Here is a 21184-nt window from a genome sequence, read left to right on the forward strand (position 1 = left end):
CTCTACTTATCTTACACATTGTATCCCCCAGCAAAACAGAAGCTCTTTGTGGGCAAGAATTATTTTGCATTTTGCATTTGTTTCCCAGTGCCTAGGGTATCATTGGTCCTTTATGAACGATTTTGGGCAGGGACAATAGGTTTACAGATTTAGACTGCAGCTGGAAGAAACTTTAAAGCCCCCTTCTCCAACCTTCTTATTTGACAGATGAGGAAACTGAGTCCCAGGGAGTTAAGGTGATCTTCCTAAAGGTTGTGGAGTTGATTTAATAATGAAGCTTCCATACTACAAGGCCTCCCTTGTGTTCTGTGGCCAGGGCCTGTCGACTTCCGTCAGTCATCTGGATGTTTCCCAGTCTCCAAAGTGCTTGGCATCGTGTAGACACGATGTCTAGATGACTGAGTCCTTTTCTCCCTCCCCAGCTGGATGGCTTGGCATCTTCCAGAGCATAAAACATTCTCAAGGAACACCCAGGGGATCAAAACCCTCTTCAGCAGCATCCAAGAAGACCATTCAAGAGTCAAGTTAGAAAAAGAAAAACAAGGAAAAGAGAAAAGCTTCTGACCATGATCTGTAGGAGAGGGAAAAAATAGAATTTCTAAATAACTCCGCATGTAAATGAGAGTCAAGGATCAAGTGATGTTTATCCTTGCCTTTTTTTCAGTTTCAAAAATGCACATTTTTGCGAGGTAAGCTTGCTGAGTAAATTAACATTTGCATATAAAAAATGCAAGCATCTCAGCAGGGAAGTTGCTGCACATGCTTGGGAAAACTCGGGTTTTCTCTCTGGTTCTCTTCTGTGGTTTTGCTTTTGTGTTTTGTTTCCAAATGGACCTTCACCAAGGCCCAAATGACTCCTGTGAACGGGGTCAACTGCAGCTCTCAAGTGGGGGAGAAGAGACGGGGACCAAGCATTTTTGACATTTTTCTCTCCTGTTTTTTCCTTTGCAGGAGCACACAACAGAAAAAATCAGAACTATTCCAAGTTCCCTTTAAAGGGATGTAACCGCATTTCTCCAATGTTAAATGTTAGCAGAGTTTATATCGGGCTGTCATAGTTCTTTACTCTATTGCACAGCATACAAGACATCGATCTTAACATCTGGTTTTTAATAACAGTTGACAACTGGGAGCTCTTTTTAGTCCTACAAGTAGACTGGGAACACTAGTGATATTGGCAGTGTATATTTTCAAGCTAAAATTCCTGTCTGTTTCAATCATAATTAATTACCACTTATTTTCTTTAAGATTTAATTTACTACAAGTAATTTGCATTAGAGCGAATTTCAATGGTAAGAATTCGTGGAGGTGATTTTCTCCCTTGATTTAAATTCTAGGTAGGAGGATTTAAAATATGACCAAATTTATCCAGTTTCTGAAGCTTTGAATGCCAAATGAAATGAACCATCCCAACAGAAAAAGGGGGTACAGTTATTTCCAAGGGGAATCATTAGTAATGAATTCTGATGAGATAATATTTGTAAAACTCTTAGCACCATGCCTGGCATACAGTAGGTGCTTAATAAATGCTTGTTCCTTCCCCTCTTCCTCTTTTATAGTATCACAGATTTAGAGCTGGAAGACATTCTCTCACCCTCATTTTACTGATGAGTAAGCTGAGACCCATGGAGGTTAAATGTTTTGTCCAAAGTCACAATATTTAATGTGTGACAAGATTTGGACCCATATCTGGGCTAGCTTTCTATTTTTAAAATTTCTATATTTATTCATTCATTCATTCAATTAATTTATATAGTTCTCTCTCTCTCTCTCTCTCTCTCTCTCTCTCTCTCTCTCTCTCTCTCTCTCTCTTTCTCTTTCATCTGTGTACCCAGTTTCCCAATAGTGACAAAGACTGAAACTATATAGCCTCTCATTTATCTATTTGTAAATGGAGGGGAAATGGTGTCAAGACTCATGTTTTCATCGAAACTGAGATCCTTCAGTTTAGAAAGCTCCCTCCATTGATACAAGTTGTTGACTCATGGCATAGCAATTCACAATCTTTGAGAATTATCTTAGATATTTACAGGATAAATGACTTGCCCATGCTCAGACTTGGAAAGTAGGGCAACCTGCCCATGGTCACACTGATAGGCTATGTCAGACCTGAATCCACATTGTCCTGTTTCCATGTCCTGATTTCTATCTACTATATTATGCTGCTACATAGGAGCATAGACCCAGAGCTTAAGGGATCAGTTCAGAAATAAGGAAACTGAGGCCAAGGGAGATTGAGTGGCTTGTCTCAAGTTTAAGGGACTAAGAATCAAAGGTGGAATTTGAATCTAAGCCCTCAATACCCTCGCCGCCCCCAGCCTGTGCTCTTTCCATCATAGCATCCTATGTAGTAAGGGATTAATAAATTTATTGAATTCAAAGCCATGGCTGCGCCATTTTGCAGATGGAGAACCTAAGATTTAGAGAGTTGAAGTGATATCTATAATCTGTGTACCAAACAGCTAATATGTCAGAAGCAGGATCTGAACTTGGCTATGACTGACTCCAAGGCTTTGCCTCCTTTCAGTACACTGCAACACCATCATTACTCTTTACTAATCTGTATAATGGGACTGCCCTTGCCTTTTTTGGCAAGCCAGAGAGGCAGATTTAATTTATGTGGAATTCTTCAAAATCTTCACAGGGGAAAAATGGCAAGCCACCATCACCAGACTAATAATTCTAAGGACTGACCTTTCTATAAGAGCTTTCAGATTTGCTAAGTGTTTCATAAACATTATCTCATTTGAACTTCATGGCAATCTTATAGGTCAACTCTACCCATAGAGTAAGATATTCTATGAGTATCACTTGAGAGATGAAGGAACTGAGGCTCAAAGAAGTTCAAACACTGGCCCAGGGATCACTGAGCTGGTGTCGGCAAAATCACTGATGCCTTGTTTTAGAGTTTGTTCAAAAAGGTCCTCCCTAAAATGTCAAGTCGTTGAGTTTCCTAAGACCTTGCCAAGGAGGGTCATTGATGAACAATACCTAACATTGGCATGGAGTTGTGAGCCCTGCCAAGGTCTTCATCAGTATTATTTTGCAACCACCCCTTGAGGCATGGATAGCAGGCATTATTTGTATAGTTTTACTGAAGAGGAAACTGAGCACCAGGAAAGCTCAGTGGCTGGACCACATAACTAAGCCAAATATCTGAAGGGAGATTGAACCCAGATTGCTGCTGACTCTTTACTCAATACCCTTTCTACTATCTCAATGTGTCTGTTAAAGTTTTCCCAAGATCTAATGGCAAAAAACCCCAAACCCCCAACATTAAGTCTATGAAAAGAGTTCAGAAACAGTCAACTAGTGGGATGCTTCTATTTGGCCTTAGTATTATGGCAAAACTTTGAACATTGCATTACAGATTTTTTTTCTCCCCTTGCCCCATCCCTTCAGGCCTGGACTGTACCACCTCATTTTTAAAGCCAAGAGGCAAGCTACTAGAAAAAAACAAAAAAACAAAAAAACTGTATCCATCTTCCCCAGACATCCCTGCAGAGTTTTTCCTGAGCCTCATCTCCTACACTTCTGTCCATGCAGACCTAGAGCCTATGTTTAGAGTGCTAAGAAGTCTCAGAGGTCATCTGTTCTTCATTTTATTGATTATAGGATCACAGATCACCCAGATCTTAGACCTGGGAGGTACCTTGGAAGTAGTTGGGTACAATTTCCTCATTTCAATAATATTAGCTAATATTTATATGAGGCTTTAAGTTTGTAAAACATGTTATACAGTCATCTCAATTAGTCCAACGGACCACCCAGTGAGGCTGGTGGTAATATTAGCCCCATTTTACAGATGAGGAAAATGAGCCTGAGGGAATTTAGAAGTGACTTGCTTGGATCACACAGCTAGTAAACATCTGCAGGAGGATTTGACCTCAGGTCTTTCTAACTCCACATCCAGCACTCTTATTTAATATACCTCCAGGCTGCCTCTTTTAACAGCAAAACTCAATCCTAGAATGGTTACACATCTTTCCCAAGTCTACACAGGTAGTACATACCAGATGGACCCAGAGGGCCAAGAGCCTAAAATGGTGAGAAGCAAAGTCTTGTAGTGGCTAAAATGTGACTCTTAGAGTCCTGGGTTTGAATCCTGCCTCCAATACTTAGTGTGTGGCCCTAGGAAAGTGATCTAAACCCTCTGAGCCTCAGTTTGCTCATCTGTAAAGAGAGAGGTTGTACTCAGTGGCCTCTCAGGTCCTATCTAGTTCTAAACTGGCGGTTCCTTGATGACCTGAGATATCCCCAGAACCTTACTCATTGAAGAAAGTGTTCAATACTATGTCATCAAAAAGGGCTGAGACATTTTTAAAGAACTTTCAATCAACAGGGCTGGAAACAGAAAGGTTACTCCTCATTTAATCAAAACATTCAATTCCACCTAACTCCACATTCTACAACATTCCAGCAAATGGGAGCTTTAGTCTCTTCATTAAAACCATCTGCTGTTTTTTGTCATCCTTCAGAAGCTGACGGCCATTCCAGCCAGTGCTTGCCCTTTACTGGGAGAACCCTAGAGAACAGGGTGACCTCACTAAGTCGAGACAATGAGGTGCTCTGAGAACCCCCAGGATTTAAGAAGGGCCTTGTCATACAAGTGTGAGGGACATACAGAGGCTTACAAAGGTTATTCTACATCAGGAGATGGTGTTTTTCATTCTTTAGATTTTCTCGATACTTTTAATCCTGAAAGAACTGAGGGGGTATATGATTACTCTAATTGCTCCTTTGCTGATTAAAAAAAAAAAGTTTAATCTTCTCTTGCAATATATTCAAAATGCATGTCTTCCTCTCACACACATCTGTTAATAGAGACTAATGATAATCTCCTAATTCATTTCAACACAAAGTTAGTGCTGGGCAGTCCTGTGTTTTCTGCATGGGTTGCCATAGACACAAACTTTCTGCGCATTTGGCAGACTTGGTGATGGGGTGCTTTAGTTGCTACAACTTTATCCTTAAAAAAAGCCGAGATGAGTTTGCTTTTGAAATGCACCAAGGTGTAACTAACCTTTTCTTCTTTTATTCCAATGCGTACCTCCTGCCTGTGCACCTCCTAATCTCTGGCCCACAGGATGATGAGGAGGGTATTTGGGCATAACCGATCCTATAAACCAAAGTTCCAGTTTTGTTTTAAGGGGTGAGAAACCATCTTTTATATAATTTTTTAAAAAAATATTGCATTCTGGTATTATTGTTGTGTGAGTGTTTAGCTGTGTTCATTGGTGTCTGTGGCTGTGAAAAATGTTTGCCAATGTCTTCTGTGACCTCAGAATGTGCCCATCCCCTGACCACCCCAAGCCTGGCCCCATGCTAACCTCCTTCCTTTTCCATTCCCAAATATTGATTTATTAAATATCACCGTTGTTCCTCTGTGAGAGTGGAGATCTGCTCAATTCTCATTATGAGGCTTCTACCCTTTAAGCTACTCTCTGGGATTCCCATCCTCACTTGAGGAATGACCATAAACCTTGGACTCTATCAAACTTCTCCCCTATTAAATAATACAAAAGGGACTGTCATGTTCCTGGCATGCCAATGCCGTAGGAGTGGTCTTGCAAACTTGCTTGTGGCTTTATGTGTTTTGGCAGGGAATGGGTCAATAATGAGCATCTCTGTGTCTGCATGAGGCTGAAATTTTGACCTGCCAGTAGTTAGTCCTGGGATAGCTATGTAAGAGAACACCCCATGGGGGAGAGGAGGAATCTTGAGGGTCGGGGCACGGGGAAGGGATGTGGGTATATTCAGGGAAGCAGAAGGGGAGCACCAGGGAGTTCTTTCATTGATAATATCAGAATGGTGGCTTTTGAGTTTATTTCTGGAAGAAGTCTGGCATTAATTGTCAATGACACATAGAATGTATGTTTCAACTGCTTTGGTCCTTTAAAGGCCTATTGATTCCATGTACCTTTTCCAGCTCTGAATAACCTTCCTTTCTCTGAGAACTTTGCAAGTGGCTGCTTTAAAATTGAATGGTAAAGCATGTGATTCCCCTACGTTTCCAAATTGCATATTTAAGTTTTAACAACCCTGGCTGTTGGGGATTCCAGTTCCCTCAGATACCATCATCTATTTAACTTTATATGATATGAAGCTGCATCCTCCTTGAAATGGAATTTGCATACAGTGACATGGAAAATGCCATTGAGCTGATTGATGTTCCTGAAGCACTTTGTAAGGTACAATGAACATTACTGATTTCTGTGTCCTTGTGAATCTACTTGGTCAATTTTTTGTGCCCTGGTGAATCTATTTGGTCAGTTTCCTAGTGAATCTGCTTGGCAAATTTCTGTCCTAGTGAATCAATTCGGTCAATATTTTGTACCCTGGTGAATCTATTTGGTCAGTTTCCCAGTGAATCTGCCTACTGAATTTTTGTGTCCTATGAATTTACTTGATCAATTCCCATGCCCCGCTGAATCAACCTGGTCAATTTCTATGTTTTAGTGAATTGACCTGGTCAGTTTTTATGTCCTAGTGAATCTACTTGGTAAAGTTTCAGGTCCTGGTGAATTGACTTGCTCTGTTTCTGTGCCCTAGTGGATCATACAACTCTTACAAGATTCTACATGCAAGCTTCTCATGACCTCCAAGGTCCAATTTAGCTCCTGAGCAAATAAAGCTATCAAGATCTGTGAAAATCACTGAGATTAGGATTCTCTATGCAGTAGATAGATTGTAGTGCTCCTACCCTTCCCTATTTCTACCTTCTCTGAGACAAGGGAAGACAACTCTTACAATATTCCCTTCACTAGGACCATCAGGGAAAGTTTGTCTCCAAGGCTTCAGGTGGGTCATAATTGGTAATTGCTTTGTTTTACTCAACTGGTGATGGATAGTTTTAGGAGATAGCTTCCTGTGTAGATTTCACACTTTCAACTTGACCTACAACAAATCCCACCTCTCACCAAGGTGTTAGATTCCTTTCTTGAGTCTTGGGAGGTGGAGGGTGTCCAGCATCATTATTTACTTTTCAGATGGGGGACCCCCTTCCACGCAGTATATTCCTACTTGTAGACTCATTTGCCACCAGCAGACTTCTGTGTCTTTGTAGGGGACCAGTACCTTCTAGGCTCTTACTTTTCTAGTTAATGAAAAGAGAAAATGGTCCCCCATGTCTTGGCAGATGACCAGATCTTATGGTCAACATAAGAATGGCTCTCTCTAACATGCCTTGTACTTCCTAAGAAGAAGGTGATTGATTAAAGATTTCTAGAGACTTACACAGAAAAGCAAATAGGTGCAAATCAAGGGAAAGCAGTGTTAAAGGAGAAGGAAATGTTTCATATTTTATAAAATGATGAATATGTCAAACACGCCAAAATGTAGATGGGGACATTTAAACAAATTAGGGCCAAGAAAAGATTGGAATTTGTGATGAAAAAATTCTGTTTTGGCTTCTGCAATGTCCTCATGGGAACCTTCTTTCTGCTCTCGTCATCATGTTTTGGGGTTGTGTGTGTTTCCTCTCAAAATAATTCAGTTTTTCTGACTTTGCTAATATGTGATTTTAAATTTTAATTTTTTAAATATTTTAACATTTAATAATAATGCTAATAATAATTTCTGTTTCTATTGTGTTTTCAGTTTTGCAAAGCATTTTAGATACATTATCCCATTTGAGGATTTGAATAACCCTGATTCTGGCATAGGACAGTGGATTTAGAGCTAGAAAGAATGTTGAATGCCAATTAGTCCAACCCCTTCATTTTAAGGATAAGGAAACTGAGGTCTGAGAGGGCTATGAATGGGACTAGGGGGTGTCAGAGTCCCAGAGGATGATAGCTGGAAAGGGCTTTAGATATCATTCAGCCTTCATTTATAGTTGAGGAAAAACCAAGACCCAGAAGAGTTTAGTGATTTGTCCAAGATCACACGGGGAACAAGGGATAGAGCTGGGATTGCAGCATCTATGATGCTATGTCCGGAAAAGACAGGCAACTTTGCAACCACCATTGAAGTACAAGTCTCAAAAAGCAAACAAGGAAAAAAAGACTTAAAAATATTTTGCTTTGTAATGACAAATGTAGCCCACCAGACTACCTAAGTCTTCCCTGATGATCTTGTGTGAATATGACCTATATCTTGTTGTCTTGAGAAGAAGAGTGAGGATGGGGGAGACCAGGAGACCATGGGCTTGGTAGAGACTATTCATGTTCTGGACTTGGAGGAAGATTCAGAGTATGTGTATGAGGATAGACTCTATGTGTCTTGTTCAAGAAATGGCCTAGCCAAGTCTGGATGGATTTATCATCAAGGAGTTGATTTTTTTTCTTCTTTTTCTTGGATTTTGTTTGGTTTTTGTTTATGGTTACAGCAGCTGTCAAAGACTGTCAACCGAGTCATAGAGGGGCTGTGATTTGGGTTGGTGAAAGGAGCACCCGTGCTGATGAAATCCCTTAATGCTTGTGGTATGACGCATACCTAACAAACAGATCCCTAATGGCTATTATTCAGGATGCAAACCCATTTTATATGCTCTAATAAACTTTACAGGTTTCTGAGAAAAACAACTTATCTCCATTTATGATGCTTTTAAAAGTGTTTTCTCAGATATCCTAAGGCTTTTTAAACTCATATCTTTCAGTATTTAAATCACAAGATAGTACAAGGACATCTGATCTGCTGCAGCCATCACATCTTTGAGGAAGATTGTGATCTATGAGGCCTTCAGGATACAATAATTTTACAATGAAAGGAAGATAATGATAGCACAGTAAATTTAAACTGTCTTGGAATATTGAATTTACAGTCGTTATAAAAGAAAAATTATAAGATGGGGCTATTTTATTGGGCATCATTAATGGGCATATAATAGCATTAGAAAGCCTTCACTTGAATACTAATTTAGGAAAATGGCAACCTGGTGGAATTAACCTGATTCCCCACCCCCCCACCCCCAGCTACCTTTTACTTCTTAAAGATTCTAAGCGAACTCAAGTTTTATTTCTCTCTCTGAGATCACATTTGAATTATTCATTTATGGACTTGTCTTCTCTGTGCAAAAGATTGGGTAAGTGCTGTTGGTTTTCCAAATAGTTTGAGAGTCCCTAAATTTTGATTTGCCTGCTATCCACCCATACCTAAGTACACACTGTTTCTTATGTGCCCACAAACACCCTAGTGCACACCTGCGCATACCTGCATTGTAAGTGCATTCTCCCATATAACTGTGCACACACATACTATCTCCTATAGTCAACGGATTTTCCCAATACCCAAACATGTTCACAAGTGCAAATCCATTCACACATTGAAATCTCTGTGAATACCTACACACACTCAGAGACATTCACAAACCTCCCACACTCAACCTCATTCCAGCTCTCTCTCAAACAAAAGCCGATAAACAGATACCCACATCTACATGCTCCTTCATGTACTCAGACATGTATATATCAAACAAGGCCCACACTTCCTCTCACAAACACTCATATACCCATGCAGGCTTATCTCATACACATATTCTTAGAACTATCCATCAACATATACACACTGTAGCACACATTCATTAGTAGACAAATAGATGGGGGAGGGGAAGAGAGAGAGGGGGAAAGGGGAAGAGAGAAAGGGGAGAAGAAGACAGAGAGAAAGGGAGATAGAGATAGAGAAAAAGAGAGGGAAAGGGGGAGAGAGAGAACAGACAGAACAGGTAAGAAAGAGGAGGAAAAGAGAGACAGAGAGAGGGAAGGGAAAGAGAAAAAGAAAAGAGGAAGGGAAAGAGGAAGGAAGGAACAGAGAGAAGAAGAAATACAGAGGAAGGGAGGGAGAGAGAGGAGACAGAGAAAGAAATAGAGACAGAGAGAGACAGGAGAGAGAGAGAGAGAGAGAGAGAGAGAGAGAGAGAGAGAGAAGAAAGAGGAGAGAGAGAGAGGAGAGAGGAGACAGAGACAGAGAGAGAGAGACAGAGAGAGGAGGAAGAGAGAGAAGACAAAGGAGGGAGAGAGAACACATTTATTAAGTGATCGCTATGCTCCAGGGCATTGCTGGAGAATGAAAAACAAGGGAGCAAGTCAAGCTCTGCCCGTGAAGACCTCACATTCTAAAGGGAGACAGCAGGTGCTGGAAGGAAGGCATGGAGCGCAATGTTGTGACAGCCTAGGTCCTGACCGGAGAAGGGAAACTCTTCCTGGTGGAGCTGGAGCCCTCAGAGTGGAGTCCGAGGTTCCAGAGTAAGAGGATGGAAACAAGGCTGACTCCTGGTGAGCAGGGCCCAGCAGACACACCCACAGGTATTCTCCCACCCATACACAGACTCCCGTAGGCTCATACTCACCCACCCACACCCATAGACTCATTCCAGTTTCTCATGCCCAGAGATTCTCACACACATGCACACATGTTCCCCCGTGTACATCTCTGTTTATTTATAGCTCGCAGCCTCCTCATAGATACACAAACTCTCACACCGATATTCTCACACCTGCTCATACACACACACACACAATCATCCACACTCATGTACACACATACTCTCACACTTCCCCAGCTGTACAAACCATCTGTCCATACACATACTCATGTATCTCCTTGGCTTTCTCTTGTCTGAAGCCCAAAGTGTGAAGCCTGAATTTGTCTTGGAGACTTACTCACAGACTGTGGGAGCACAGGAAAGCCTCAGCAACTTCCCTGCACCATTCCAGCCCAGTCCTGGTACCCCCTGCCTCTCTAGGTCCCCATCCTATCCCACCGCTCTCCTTCCAGGAGCTGGGTACCAGTATGGCTGAGCCATCATTAACAACCATTAGGTTTCAGACAAGCCCAGAGAGTAATCACTTGGCAAATCTACCTTCCCCATCCAACAAAGATACACGATTTCAGAAGAATAAGTGCTATTTACTTCCTTCAGTGGATGCTTATATTGTACCTGTTTGTTGGCGGTGTGGGGCACAAGAGAAGTATCAGGGTAGCAATATGAGGATTTGCACATTCCCTGCAAAGTAGGAGGTTTAGGGTCCTAACTACAACCTTTGCATCAGGGTACCGTGCTCATCACTCCCCAGGAATTCTGGTAATGGGGCAGACATAGTACATAAGATTGTTTTTATGTCTTAAACCACTAGAAAGGAGTAAGTCTTTTTAAATTAGAAACATATACAAATTTTTAGGACCTGATTCATAAAAATACAGCTGCAGGCATGAGCATGTTTTGGCTTTGGGCTCTGTTCAAAATGAGACCTTATACTTGGATGCCACCAGGCATGTGGTCCCCGTTACAGTAAGTGCAAATAGAAAACACACAAGACTGAGGCCCCAAGGAAAGAGCTTTTTGACACATAGAGGCAGAGCCCCAAAGACCAGCAGAAGTCCTCTGTATGTCTGGTCTCAGAAGGAATGAAGAAAAGTCCAGTGGTTGGGTCCTGAGTCTTCTTAGCTTTCTCTGAGCTGAAAATATCTGCCCTCTAGGCTATACTCCTAGGAAGGCAGTTGGGGAGCAAAAAGAAGGCAGAGAGATATCCAGTTTCATGAAGAAAAACTTTGGAACAAATGGGACCCACCCCCAAAGCTTCCTGGCACCCAGCTTAAGCCCTGCTGAAAATAATGATATGCCTCCAGAAAAGGGTGAAGGCCAGTTCTTGGGTGCTGGGTTTTAGAAAACAATTAAAATGCAGTATGGTTTGGACTCCCTCCTTTCCTCAGGGTAAGTCACTGTCTTTCCCTGAAATTCCTAAGTTTTCTTCTCTGTAGAGGGTTAATTGACCTTTGTGGGTCCTTGAAGATCCAACAATTCTGTATTCTGAGTTCTTGGATCCTTTGCAACCCTGGCATTCTACCTTCTAGAATTTTTTCTGTCTTTCTCAATTCTAAGGTCACTTGTGGCTCTGGGGTTCTGTGTTCAAAAATCCTTCCAACTCAGTATATTCAAGACACTCAAGACCCTGGCCACCCATTGATCCAGCTGCTGAGGTGATTCTGGACAGGAGAGGAGAGACCTCATCCCCTCGTCATACTTTACCACCACAGAGTAGGCCAGGAAGCAATGTGGCCACTAGACTGAGTCAGTAAGAGTATCTAACCTCATGAGAAGGGCAGGTGGAGGCTTCTGGTAGTCAGTGATGAAAGAGAAGGAAAAAGGCAGCTGGGTGCTGAGAAAAGGGCCCTGTGTTGAGATTGGAAGGACCAGGGTTCCAATCCTGACTCCACCCTTTAATAATCGTGTGACCTTGGGCAAGCCACAGTCTGTCAGAGTCTCTTCCTTCGTTGTAAAATGAGAGGGTTAGACTAGATGTGACCGTGGTCCCTTCCAACTCTCCATCTGTGATCCTAGAAAAGACAAGGAGCATTGATAAGGGTAGGCTAATATGACTGCTAGGAAGTGGGGGTGGGGATTGAGAAGAGAAAAACAGCCTGGGAGGAAGGGGGATGGGCTTGGTGGGGCTTCCTCCTTTCCTGAGAATTCCAGGCAGCAGCAAAGGTCAGTTAGGAAGTCCCGGCCCTTTGTAAAAAGAGGCATTCCATAGTCTTTATTAGAAAGGAAGGTAGACAGATGAGAGGTGTGGCCGACCTACTGGACAGGGGCTGACCTTTGGGTCAGGAACATCTGCATTTCAGCATCCCCTTGATTCTGACCCTGGCTAAGGCCCCAGGACAGTGAGATGTAGAGCAGGTGCTTTGGCAGAGGAAGGCTCTCATTGCAAACCCCCCCTCCTGCTGATTAAATCACTGTTCTGCTAATTTATTAATTGACAAATGAATGGATGAAGAAACGAATGAATAAATGAACTTAGGGATGAAGAAATAAATCAATAAACAAACAAATGGATAAAAAGCTAGTTTGGGTGTCTTAGTATCCCCAGACTCTTGGGGCCCTGCCTAGGCAGGATTTCAGGGGCTGTCCCTGGGCTGTGCAGGTGTCTTGCCCTTCTCTTTGCTCCCCTCAGACAATGCCCTCTCCTCCTGTGGTTCTGGATACCTGCCAATGTCTCTAACAGTGCCCCTGGCCCAGACCTTTGGTCTCTCCTTGGATTCAGTGACAGGGCCTATAGACCTCAGGGGAGGGAAAGTGTAAGTGAGGGCTGGCAGATCACTGGGCAGGGTCACGGCAATGGCGCTAGGGGCCACCAGGTCTGGAGTCAGGGACGCCTGAATGCACATCCAGCTTCAGGCATTTATTTGCTGTGTGACCCTGGGCAAGTCACTTAGCCTCTGTTTGCCTCAGTTTTCTCATCTGTAAAATGGGGATAATAAGAGCACTTGCCTCCCAAGGTTGTTGTGAGGATCAAATGAGATAATAGGTGTAAAGCACTTAGCACAGTTTCTAGCAGATAGTAAGCGTTATATGAATGTTAACTATTATTATTTTTATTTTCATATCATAGAATTCACAGTTGGAAGAAACCTGGGAGTCTCCTAGCGTGTTCTACCTCACTTTACCAAAGGGGACCTGGGGCCCAGTGGAGTCACATGATTTGTCTAAGATCAGAATTCCACATTCCGGCCTTGAAAGAAAGAGTTAAGAAATATCAGAGCTACCCATGTGATTTCCTGAACCTGAAGTGAAAACAAGGAAATGTAAAGGCTAGATCAATGGCCTCTTGACCAGGGGTCCCCAAACCGGGGGCCATGGGGAGATGCTGCTTGACACCAATCCTATTGAGCAACTGATTGACACCAAAGATTTATGAGACCAAGCAATTGTGAGGGGAGACAGGTTGAACCCCATTTTTACTGTGACAACCAGTGGGGGACATAGCCCACAGCTATCCTTCAATAGCCCATCACTCTGTTCCCTCCCCCTCTGTACTTACCTCTCCCTTATGTGTCAGGTGTGGGTCCCTTAGAGCAGCTATAACTTAAATTAAAGACTACCTACAGCAGCTGAGCAACTGTCAGGAAAATTTATCCCCTGTTCCCCTCAAAAAAACCCCAAAGTCAACCAGGCACCCCCACGGATGGGCCTTGGCCTCGGGGGCAGTGATCAGTGAGTCTGGGCTCTTTCCTTTTCCTTTTGATGAGAGAGCAGTGAGTAGACAGGAGGACCAGGCATAGGTTGATCATGATCTGAGTCACCTTTTTCTACATTTCATTTTCCCCTAAATTTTCCTGTTACTGTGGAGGACACCAGCACCCTCCCATTACCCAGGTGCCCACAACCGAGGTCTCATCCTCCATCTCTCACCTTCTCTGATCTCACATATCTAATCAGCCACTAAATCTCCCTTTCTCCATGTCCTTCCTCTTGGATCACAATCATGGCCCAGTTCAAAGTCTCATCAATGCACTGCTAGACTTTTGTAATAATCTTTTAGTGGGTCTCCCTGATTCAAGTGTCTCCCCTCTCCTAGTCATCCTCCACTCACCTGACAATGTCCTCCTCTTAAGGCATAGCTATGATCAGGGCACTCTCCTCTATAAACTCCGATGGCTCCCTTTTACCTCTAGCATCAAATCCTATTTCATATTTACCTTCTCATCCTTCTTGAAAAATATTTATTTTTGCTTAAGTTGATAATTATTAGTATAGCATACATATAATTTATAAATATGTAAACATATTGATACGTCCTTTAGGTTTATTTATTTTTTTGGTAAGCTAACATTTGTTGAAAAAGCCCTGGAGCTGCAGGGAGAAGACTTGGGTCCTCTCCATAGCACTTATTAGGCATGGTAGGATACTTCTGAGTCTGCTTCCTAATTTGCAAAAATAGAGTGTTCATTTCACAGGCTTTTAAATAACATTAGAAAAGTACTTTATAAAATGTATAGTTCATAAGAATTACAGCTAACATTTAGATAGTCAGACAGTCTCTGCCCTGTCAGAGGTCACAGTTTCACAGTAGAGGAGGCATGTATGAGGAGAATCAGGCTGGGGAGCAGGAGCTAGTCAACCGAGAGACTTTAACAACTTTAAAAATGGCACAGAAAATCAAATTAACCACTAATGGTGTCAGCCTTGAATAGAACCATACATAAGGAGTCTCCCTGTTGTACTTTGACTTAGAAAACCATGCATTCACATTATCTGTCTTCCATTGTATTTTTACTTGTTTTGTGAAATATTTCCCAATCTTATTTTAATCTGGTTCAAACACACTCTGGAAGGTGGGGCAGCTGTGGGTCTAATCATGCTGCTGTATACTATTGACTCCCTAGTCCTCTTACTGCACTGAGTTGCCCATCTCATCCTTCTACTCCAAAACCTTCCATGGCTCTCTGTTGCCTACAGAATAAAATATCGCCTCTTCATTTTCACTATCAAGACTCTCCTTCAGCTTATCTGTTCTTCCCTAGAGGACCGGTGGCTTTAATAGACAGAGAACCGGCTTCAAGTCAGAGAGACCTGAATCTGACACATTCTAGCTGTGTGAATCTAGTTGAATCTCTTAACTTTTATGGTTAATGATTGCTTATTTATAAAAATAGAGGATTGAATTTGATTACCCCTATGGACAATAAACTCTAAATTTCTTCTTTTAATTGACTTGACTAGCACTAAGCATTGTTGGGTGGCAGTTTTGACCTCTGTAAAATCAGGACAAGCTACAATATCATTCCACCTCTAGCTCTAGAAACAGGAATTGGATCAACTCTGTGATTCCTGGAAAGGTCCATGAGTAAATCATCTTCTGTCTCCAGTGACCATCCATGGGACTTCCTTTTCCTTCGGGACCACTGCATTCTTAAATGGGTTACCTTCCAATTAGTTTATAATGTCCTTGAGAATGGGAACTTTCTCTTTTAAAATCTGTTTTCCCAGAACATGGTATAGAACTTTGTATATAATAAGCTCTTATTTTTTTTATTAATTTATTCATTCATTTGTTTGTACACAAATAAATTACATTTTGGGTTAAGAAATAGCCATATAGGGGAATGGATACAGGTTAAGACTCAGAAAAAGGGATAGCTTCTTTCAAGTTTTCCTGCTAGTAATTTAACTTCTCATTACCTCAGACTATTCCATTGGCAGTACTATATAAATTCTAGCTATTATTTTTATTATTAATATTACCTGCCCTGTGCCCCTATCACAAGATACTTTGGTTATTGGGCATATGTCTTAACTCCTCTAGCAGATAATATCTTCACTGAGAGCACAGACTCCTTTTAAAAAAATTCATCCTTATATCATCAACACCTAATACAGTAAATAGAAATAAATCTCCTGAGGTCCTTGGTAGAAAGTATTCCTGACATAAATGAAGTCACAGATCAAACCTCAAAACAAAACCTTGGTTTATGCATCTTACGGACCAGGCAGACTGGTCTTCTCCCCATTTCTCATCATGGTGTCTTCCATCTCTGTGTCTTTACTCAGAGTATTTTCCATACCTGAAATCGATTCTCCCCAGCCCCCATCTTTGTATGGGAATCTCTCACGCAAAGCCTGGTCCAGATGCCAAAGCCTCCAAAATATTTCTCACTTTTCATCCGTAACAACTCTCCCACTAAGACTTCCCACTAAGTAAGAGAAAGATGCTGAGCATCAGTGACCATTGGCCAGGTGACTGGGGTACTCAACACAGCTCCAAAAACTAAGACATTTTCTGAAGGTGACTAGATTGGAACATACAAGGAATGAAAAGATGAGATCTTTAAGGGAATATAGGTTGTTCTCCCTGACTGCACCCATAACAATCAAGCCACATTCTAGCTCCAGACCTTGTGATACCTGGGACCTTTTAGAACTGTCTTGGCATTTTCAAAGTTGTGAATTATTCTCTTCCTAAAATACATAATCTCTCCAACTCTACTTTATCTGGAATTTCAGTAAGTGTGTGACAGTGAGCATGAGTTTACTCTTTATTAAGGTTCTGTTGTCTCCCTGCTTTCAAGAGAAAGAACGATATTATTACGGATGTGAAAATAAGAATGAGAGGAAAACAGTAGTCATAGGATGATGAAACAGGACCTAGGAAAGAATGACCTTACAGCCATCTCTTCTGGCTTAAAAGAATCCTAGTTTTTGAAAAGTCAAAAGAATCCAGGGACTTTTTGGTTTTTTGCTTTGTTTTGTCTTCGTATCCCTGACACCCAGAAGCAGGGGGATATGGGTACACAGAGAGCTAGCCTTGGAATCAGAAAGACCTGGATTCAAGTCCACCTCTAAGTATTGGCTGTGTGACTCTGGGGAAGTGCCTGAGTCAACTCTCTAAGACTATAATTTGCAGAGAAGGTCGTGGCCTTCTGAACACCTGATAGGTGTTTCCTTTTCTAAGAGTTCTCTGAATCAATAGAATCCCAGGGTCATTCCCTATTCCCCGGGCCAGTACAGTGCACCTTATACATAGAAGATAATTTTTTTTTGAACAAAGACATTTGGGAAAGAATTGAAAGCTGAAAAGAGTTCATCTGTTTTTCAAAAGAAATGTCAAGAGTCAAAGGAGAGAGTCCAGTCAGTGAGTTGTATTTGCACTTTGCTGGGTAAGTTGATTCCAGAGCTCATGAAATGTTGCTTTCCCATCTAATTCCAATGGACTTGGCTAGGTTTTCATGGACTAAAGGCTGGTCAACAAATGATAAACAAAGTGTCCTGATAAATGAGCACTGGGCCAGCGGAGGGAAAGGAAAGCATCCAGCTGAGGACAATCGCATCATGAGCCATCTTTCCTAAGCCAGCGTTGGTGTGGAGGTTGGAACACTCACCTTCTCCGGTCCTTTGTCATTTGTTATCAAGTGGAGCTTTAGGCCTGGTCTTACTTAACCTCTTAATTAATGATCTGTAAGAGGGAAAAACCAGCATGGGATGGAAAGTTGCAGATGACACTAATTTGTGAGGTGTTAGTAACACCAACAAGGTCAGAGAAATATGCAAATGGAATAAAAGAGGTTGGGAGTGTAGCCTGAAAATAACAAAGCTTGGAAAAGCCCAGACACCCACATCTGGTGAATATTAATTGGAGACACAGATATCAATGGGTGGGAGGACTATGAAAAAGTGAATTCTGGAAGCCAACTTTGGCCCAATAAACAGAAAGAAGAAATACATAAAATAACAGAAAGAAAAGCAAGCGGTGTTTCAGACTGGGTTTGAAAATACCACGCCCACAATTGTAGTTTATACTACTCCAATGCGTAAACATCTACAGCAGAGACCATCAAGGGTTTGCCCCCGTGGCTCAGCAGCCACTCAGCAGTGTGGAGCACATGGCAAAAGGTGCTTAAGAAATTCTTTTTGTGCAGATTCTAGAATTCAATCTTGCCTAATTACCTTAGAACCTCAGGGTATTTATTTCAACTTACTGTACTAGGGCTCTATGATATAAGGATGAGTTAAAAAAAGAGTTTGTGCTCTCAGGGAAGATATTATCTGCTAGGAGAGGTAAGACATATGCACAATAACCAATCAAAGTATCCTGTGATAAAGGAACAGGGGAGGTAATATTAATAATAAAAATAACGGCTAGCATTTATATCATATGTACCGTGTGACAGGCATGGTGCTAAATGCTTTATAGATATCTCATTTGATACACACAATAACCCTAGGAGGGTCTTATTATTATCTCCATTTTACAGGTGGGGAAACTGAGGTAGACAAGGGTTAAGTAACTTGCTCAGGTTCACACAGCTAGTGTCTGAGGCTAAATCTGAACTCAGGTCTTCCTGGCTCTAACCATTGTACCACCTAGCTGCATCTACAAGCAAATGAGGATATATCTGATTGTAAGCAGAAGAGACAGGGATTCGGGAAGGTTTTTGTGCCAGAGAAGGCAGAGGATCTGAGTCATGAAATAAGATACAGATTCTAAGAGGAAAAGATAAAGAGGGAGTGCATGCCACACATGGAGGATAGAGAACATCTATGAAGCCATGGCTGTGGGAGAAGTAGGCAGATCAGGTACATGTTCAGTAGACTAAGGATTAATGTTGAATAATCCTGGAAAGGTTAACTAACATCAGACTGTGAAGGGTGACTTTCAAGGTTAAACTGATGACATAATATGAAATCTGAAAATCAACAGGGAGTCATTGATGGTTCATGAGTAGGAGAATGACATTAGGAAGATTGTGTTGGCCTCTGTTTGGAAGATCTTTTGTAGAGAAGAGAGGCTGAGAGTTCAATTATGACACTATTGAAATGGGGGAAAAGTGATGAGCAAGCAGCTGAACCAAGGCATTTCACAGTGAATGTGGAGAGAAGGACATGGGTACTAGAAGCAAGAGACATAGTGGGGGACTTGACCAGGGTTCTGTGAAGAGGGAAAGATGGCAGTGGTACTGAGACTGGGAAGTTCCTTCAGCACTGAGAGGAGAGAGAAGAGGAGGATTGGGAAGGGCCCTAAAGGCAGAGAAATGAGTTAGTCAGTTGGGAGGCTATTACACAAATCTAGGTAAGAAGTGATCAGGGCCTTCTCTGGGTGGGAGGCTTTAGGGCAGGTAGCAAGAAATGCTACCCTAAGTCATGACTAAGGATGGAGGGATGGGGAGAAGAAGCAATCAGGGCTTATAGAAGCTTTGAGAGTCAGTGACAAAGACAATGGTCATATCTCTAACGGAAATAGGCAAGTTAATGCCAAAAGTGGGCATAGCATCCCCTTTAAGAAAAAAAAAGTCTACCAAATGCCTTCAAGCCCAGCTGGGCCAACATGTGACTGAAGATGCTGGGCCTTGGCTGGGGGCTGGGTGTGGCTGTTCTAAATGATCTCGATAAGTTCTAGGAGGATTTTAAGAGAGTGAGAACATTTTTAACTGGAGGAGATGACATCTTGAATTCTGCCAGGTAGAGCTGAAGCAGGTGGGGGTGGGGAGGGGTTGCAGCAGCCACTCATCGACAGAGTGGAACCCAGGGGCCTTTTTCCAGGGCACTGAACTTAACCCACCAACCAAAATTACAGTCCTTCTGGAACATAGAAACAACAGAGCTCAGCACCTAATTAGCAAGAAGAATTAGCTAAATAAAGAGACTAGGAGGGAGTCTGCTTGGCTAGACCCCAGGGGAGCTCTGACTTTGCCTGCCCCCAACCCCCAAGTCAGGTCCTCAGCGTTAATCTCATGGTGTCAGAGGGCAGCTAGGTAGCACAGTGGAGAGCACTGGGCCTGGAGTCAGGAAGACTCATCTTCATGAGTTCAAATCTGCTCTCAATACTTCCTAGCTGTGCGACCCTGGGCAAGTCACTTCACCCTGTTTGCCTCAGTTTCCTCATCTGTAAAATGAGCTGGAAAAGGAAATGGCAAACCACTCCAGTATGTTTGCTGAGAAAACCCAAAATGGGATCATGAAGTCATTGATGACTAAAACAAATGAAGAACAACCACAAATCCTAGAGAAGGTTGGTTTGAGGATATATTTTGTGCCACGTGTCCTGGGCACAGTTCACAGCAGCATGGCTTTTGAGCTGAAAGGATCAAAGAGGTCACTGAGTTCCATCCCTCATTTTATAGATGATGACATTGACGGGCCCAAGTAGATATCTGAAGCAGGATTTGAATCCATGTCTCATTGATTCCAAAGTGAGCACCAGACCATAATGCCTTTGCAAGAGTGTGTATCCCCAGGGCAGCCTCTGCTAGGCGCTGCCCTGCAAGGCTGTGGTTGGCTAGAAAGCATGCATTTGGAGGGCATCCAGAAAATGGACAATCTTCCAAGATGTTTGCTCATTCCTGCCCCAAACATAAGCATGGTCCAATCAGCCAGGGCCCTGGTGCCCATGGCATCCAAGGTCTCCAGGGCACTGGGGAGTTTCTCTATGGAGGATTTAGGGTACTACATTGACTCCAAGGGTCTGGAATAAAAAGGGGTGGGCACCAGATGCTCTTTATCTGTGGAAGGAGTTCCCACATCACATTAAGGGATGCATAGTCCATTAAAATAATGGAGTCATAGAGAAGTACTGGTGCTATTGCTGAACAGTTTTGCACTCGACCAGTGGGAAGTGCAGACCATCAACTGGAGCTCACGATGCCCTTTCTTCAGACACCTTCTTCTCTGGGGGAATCATACTCCCTGCAATTAGTCAGAATGGGCCCTTCCTGGTTTCACCAAGTTCATTCCCAGGTTGACAGACTCCTTGAGGGTAGGAACTACTTTAAAGCTTTCCCTATATCCTCAGCCCTTAGTATAGGCTGGGCACATAGTAGGCACTTAATAAACGTTTATTGACTGACAATCCTGCCAGAATGAAATAATTGCTGGTACTGGTGGACATCTGTCTCCTCTCCCCTCCCTGCTTTTGTTTCAGCAGCATCCAGCCCCTCAGTGTTTTCTGCTGCTGGGGTACCTGGGGCCATA

General features: G+C 42.4%; 1 protein-coding gene across 6 annotated transcripts in view; it reads left to right on the top strand.

Moving 5' to 3' along the window:
* ERC2 (ELKS/RAB6-interacting/CAST family member 2) overlaps window positions 1–21184 on the top strand; it is a 1010504-nt gene that overhangs the window by 798759 nt on the left and 190561 nt on the right. The window contains exon 18 of one of the 6 annotated variants that reach the window (XM_072599031.1): window positions 5087–5706. The exons of the other annotated variants lie outside the window; for them this stretch is intronic. Within the exon in view, the coding sequence (XP_072455132.1) occupies window positions 5087–5113 (27 nt within the window). The 3' untranslated portion in view covers window positions 5114–5706. Of the gene's footprint in view, window positions 1–5086; window positions 5707–21184 lie in introns of those variants that run through there. 6 annotated transcript variants of the gene reach the window in all.

Source organism: Notamacropus eugenii, chromosome 3 (genome assembly GCF_028372415.1).
Source record: "Notamacropus eugenii isolate mMacEug1 chromosome 3, mMacEug1.pri_v2, whole genome shotgun sequence".
In the NCBI taxonomy this organism is placed as follows: domain Eukaryota; kingdom Metazoa; phylum Chordata; class Mammalia; order Diprotodontia; family Macropodidae; genus Notamacropus; species Notamacropus eugenii.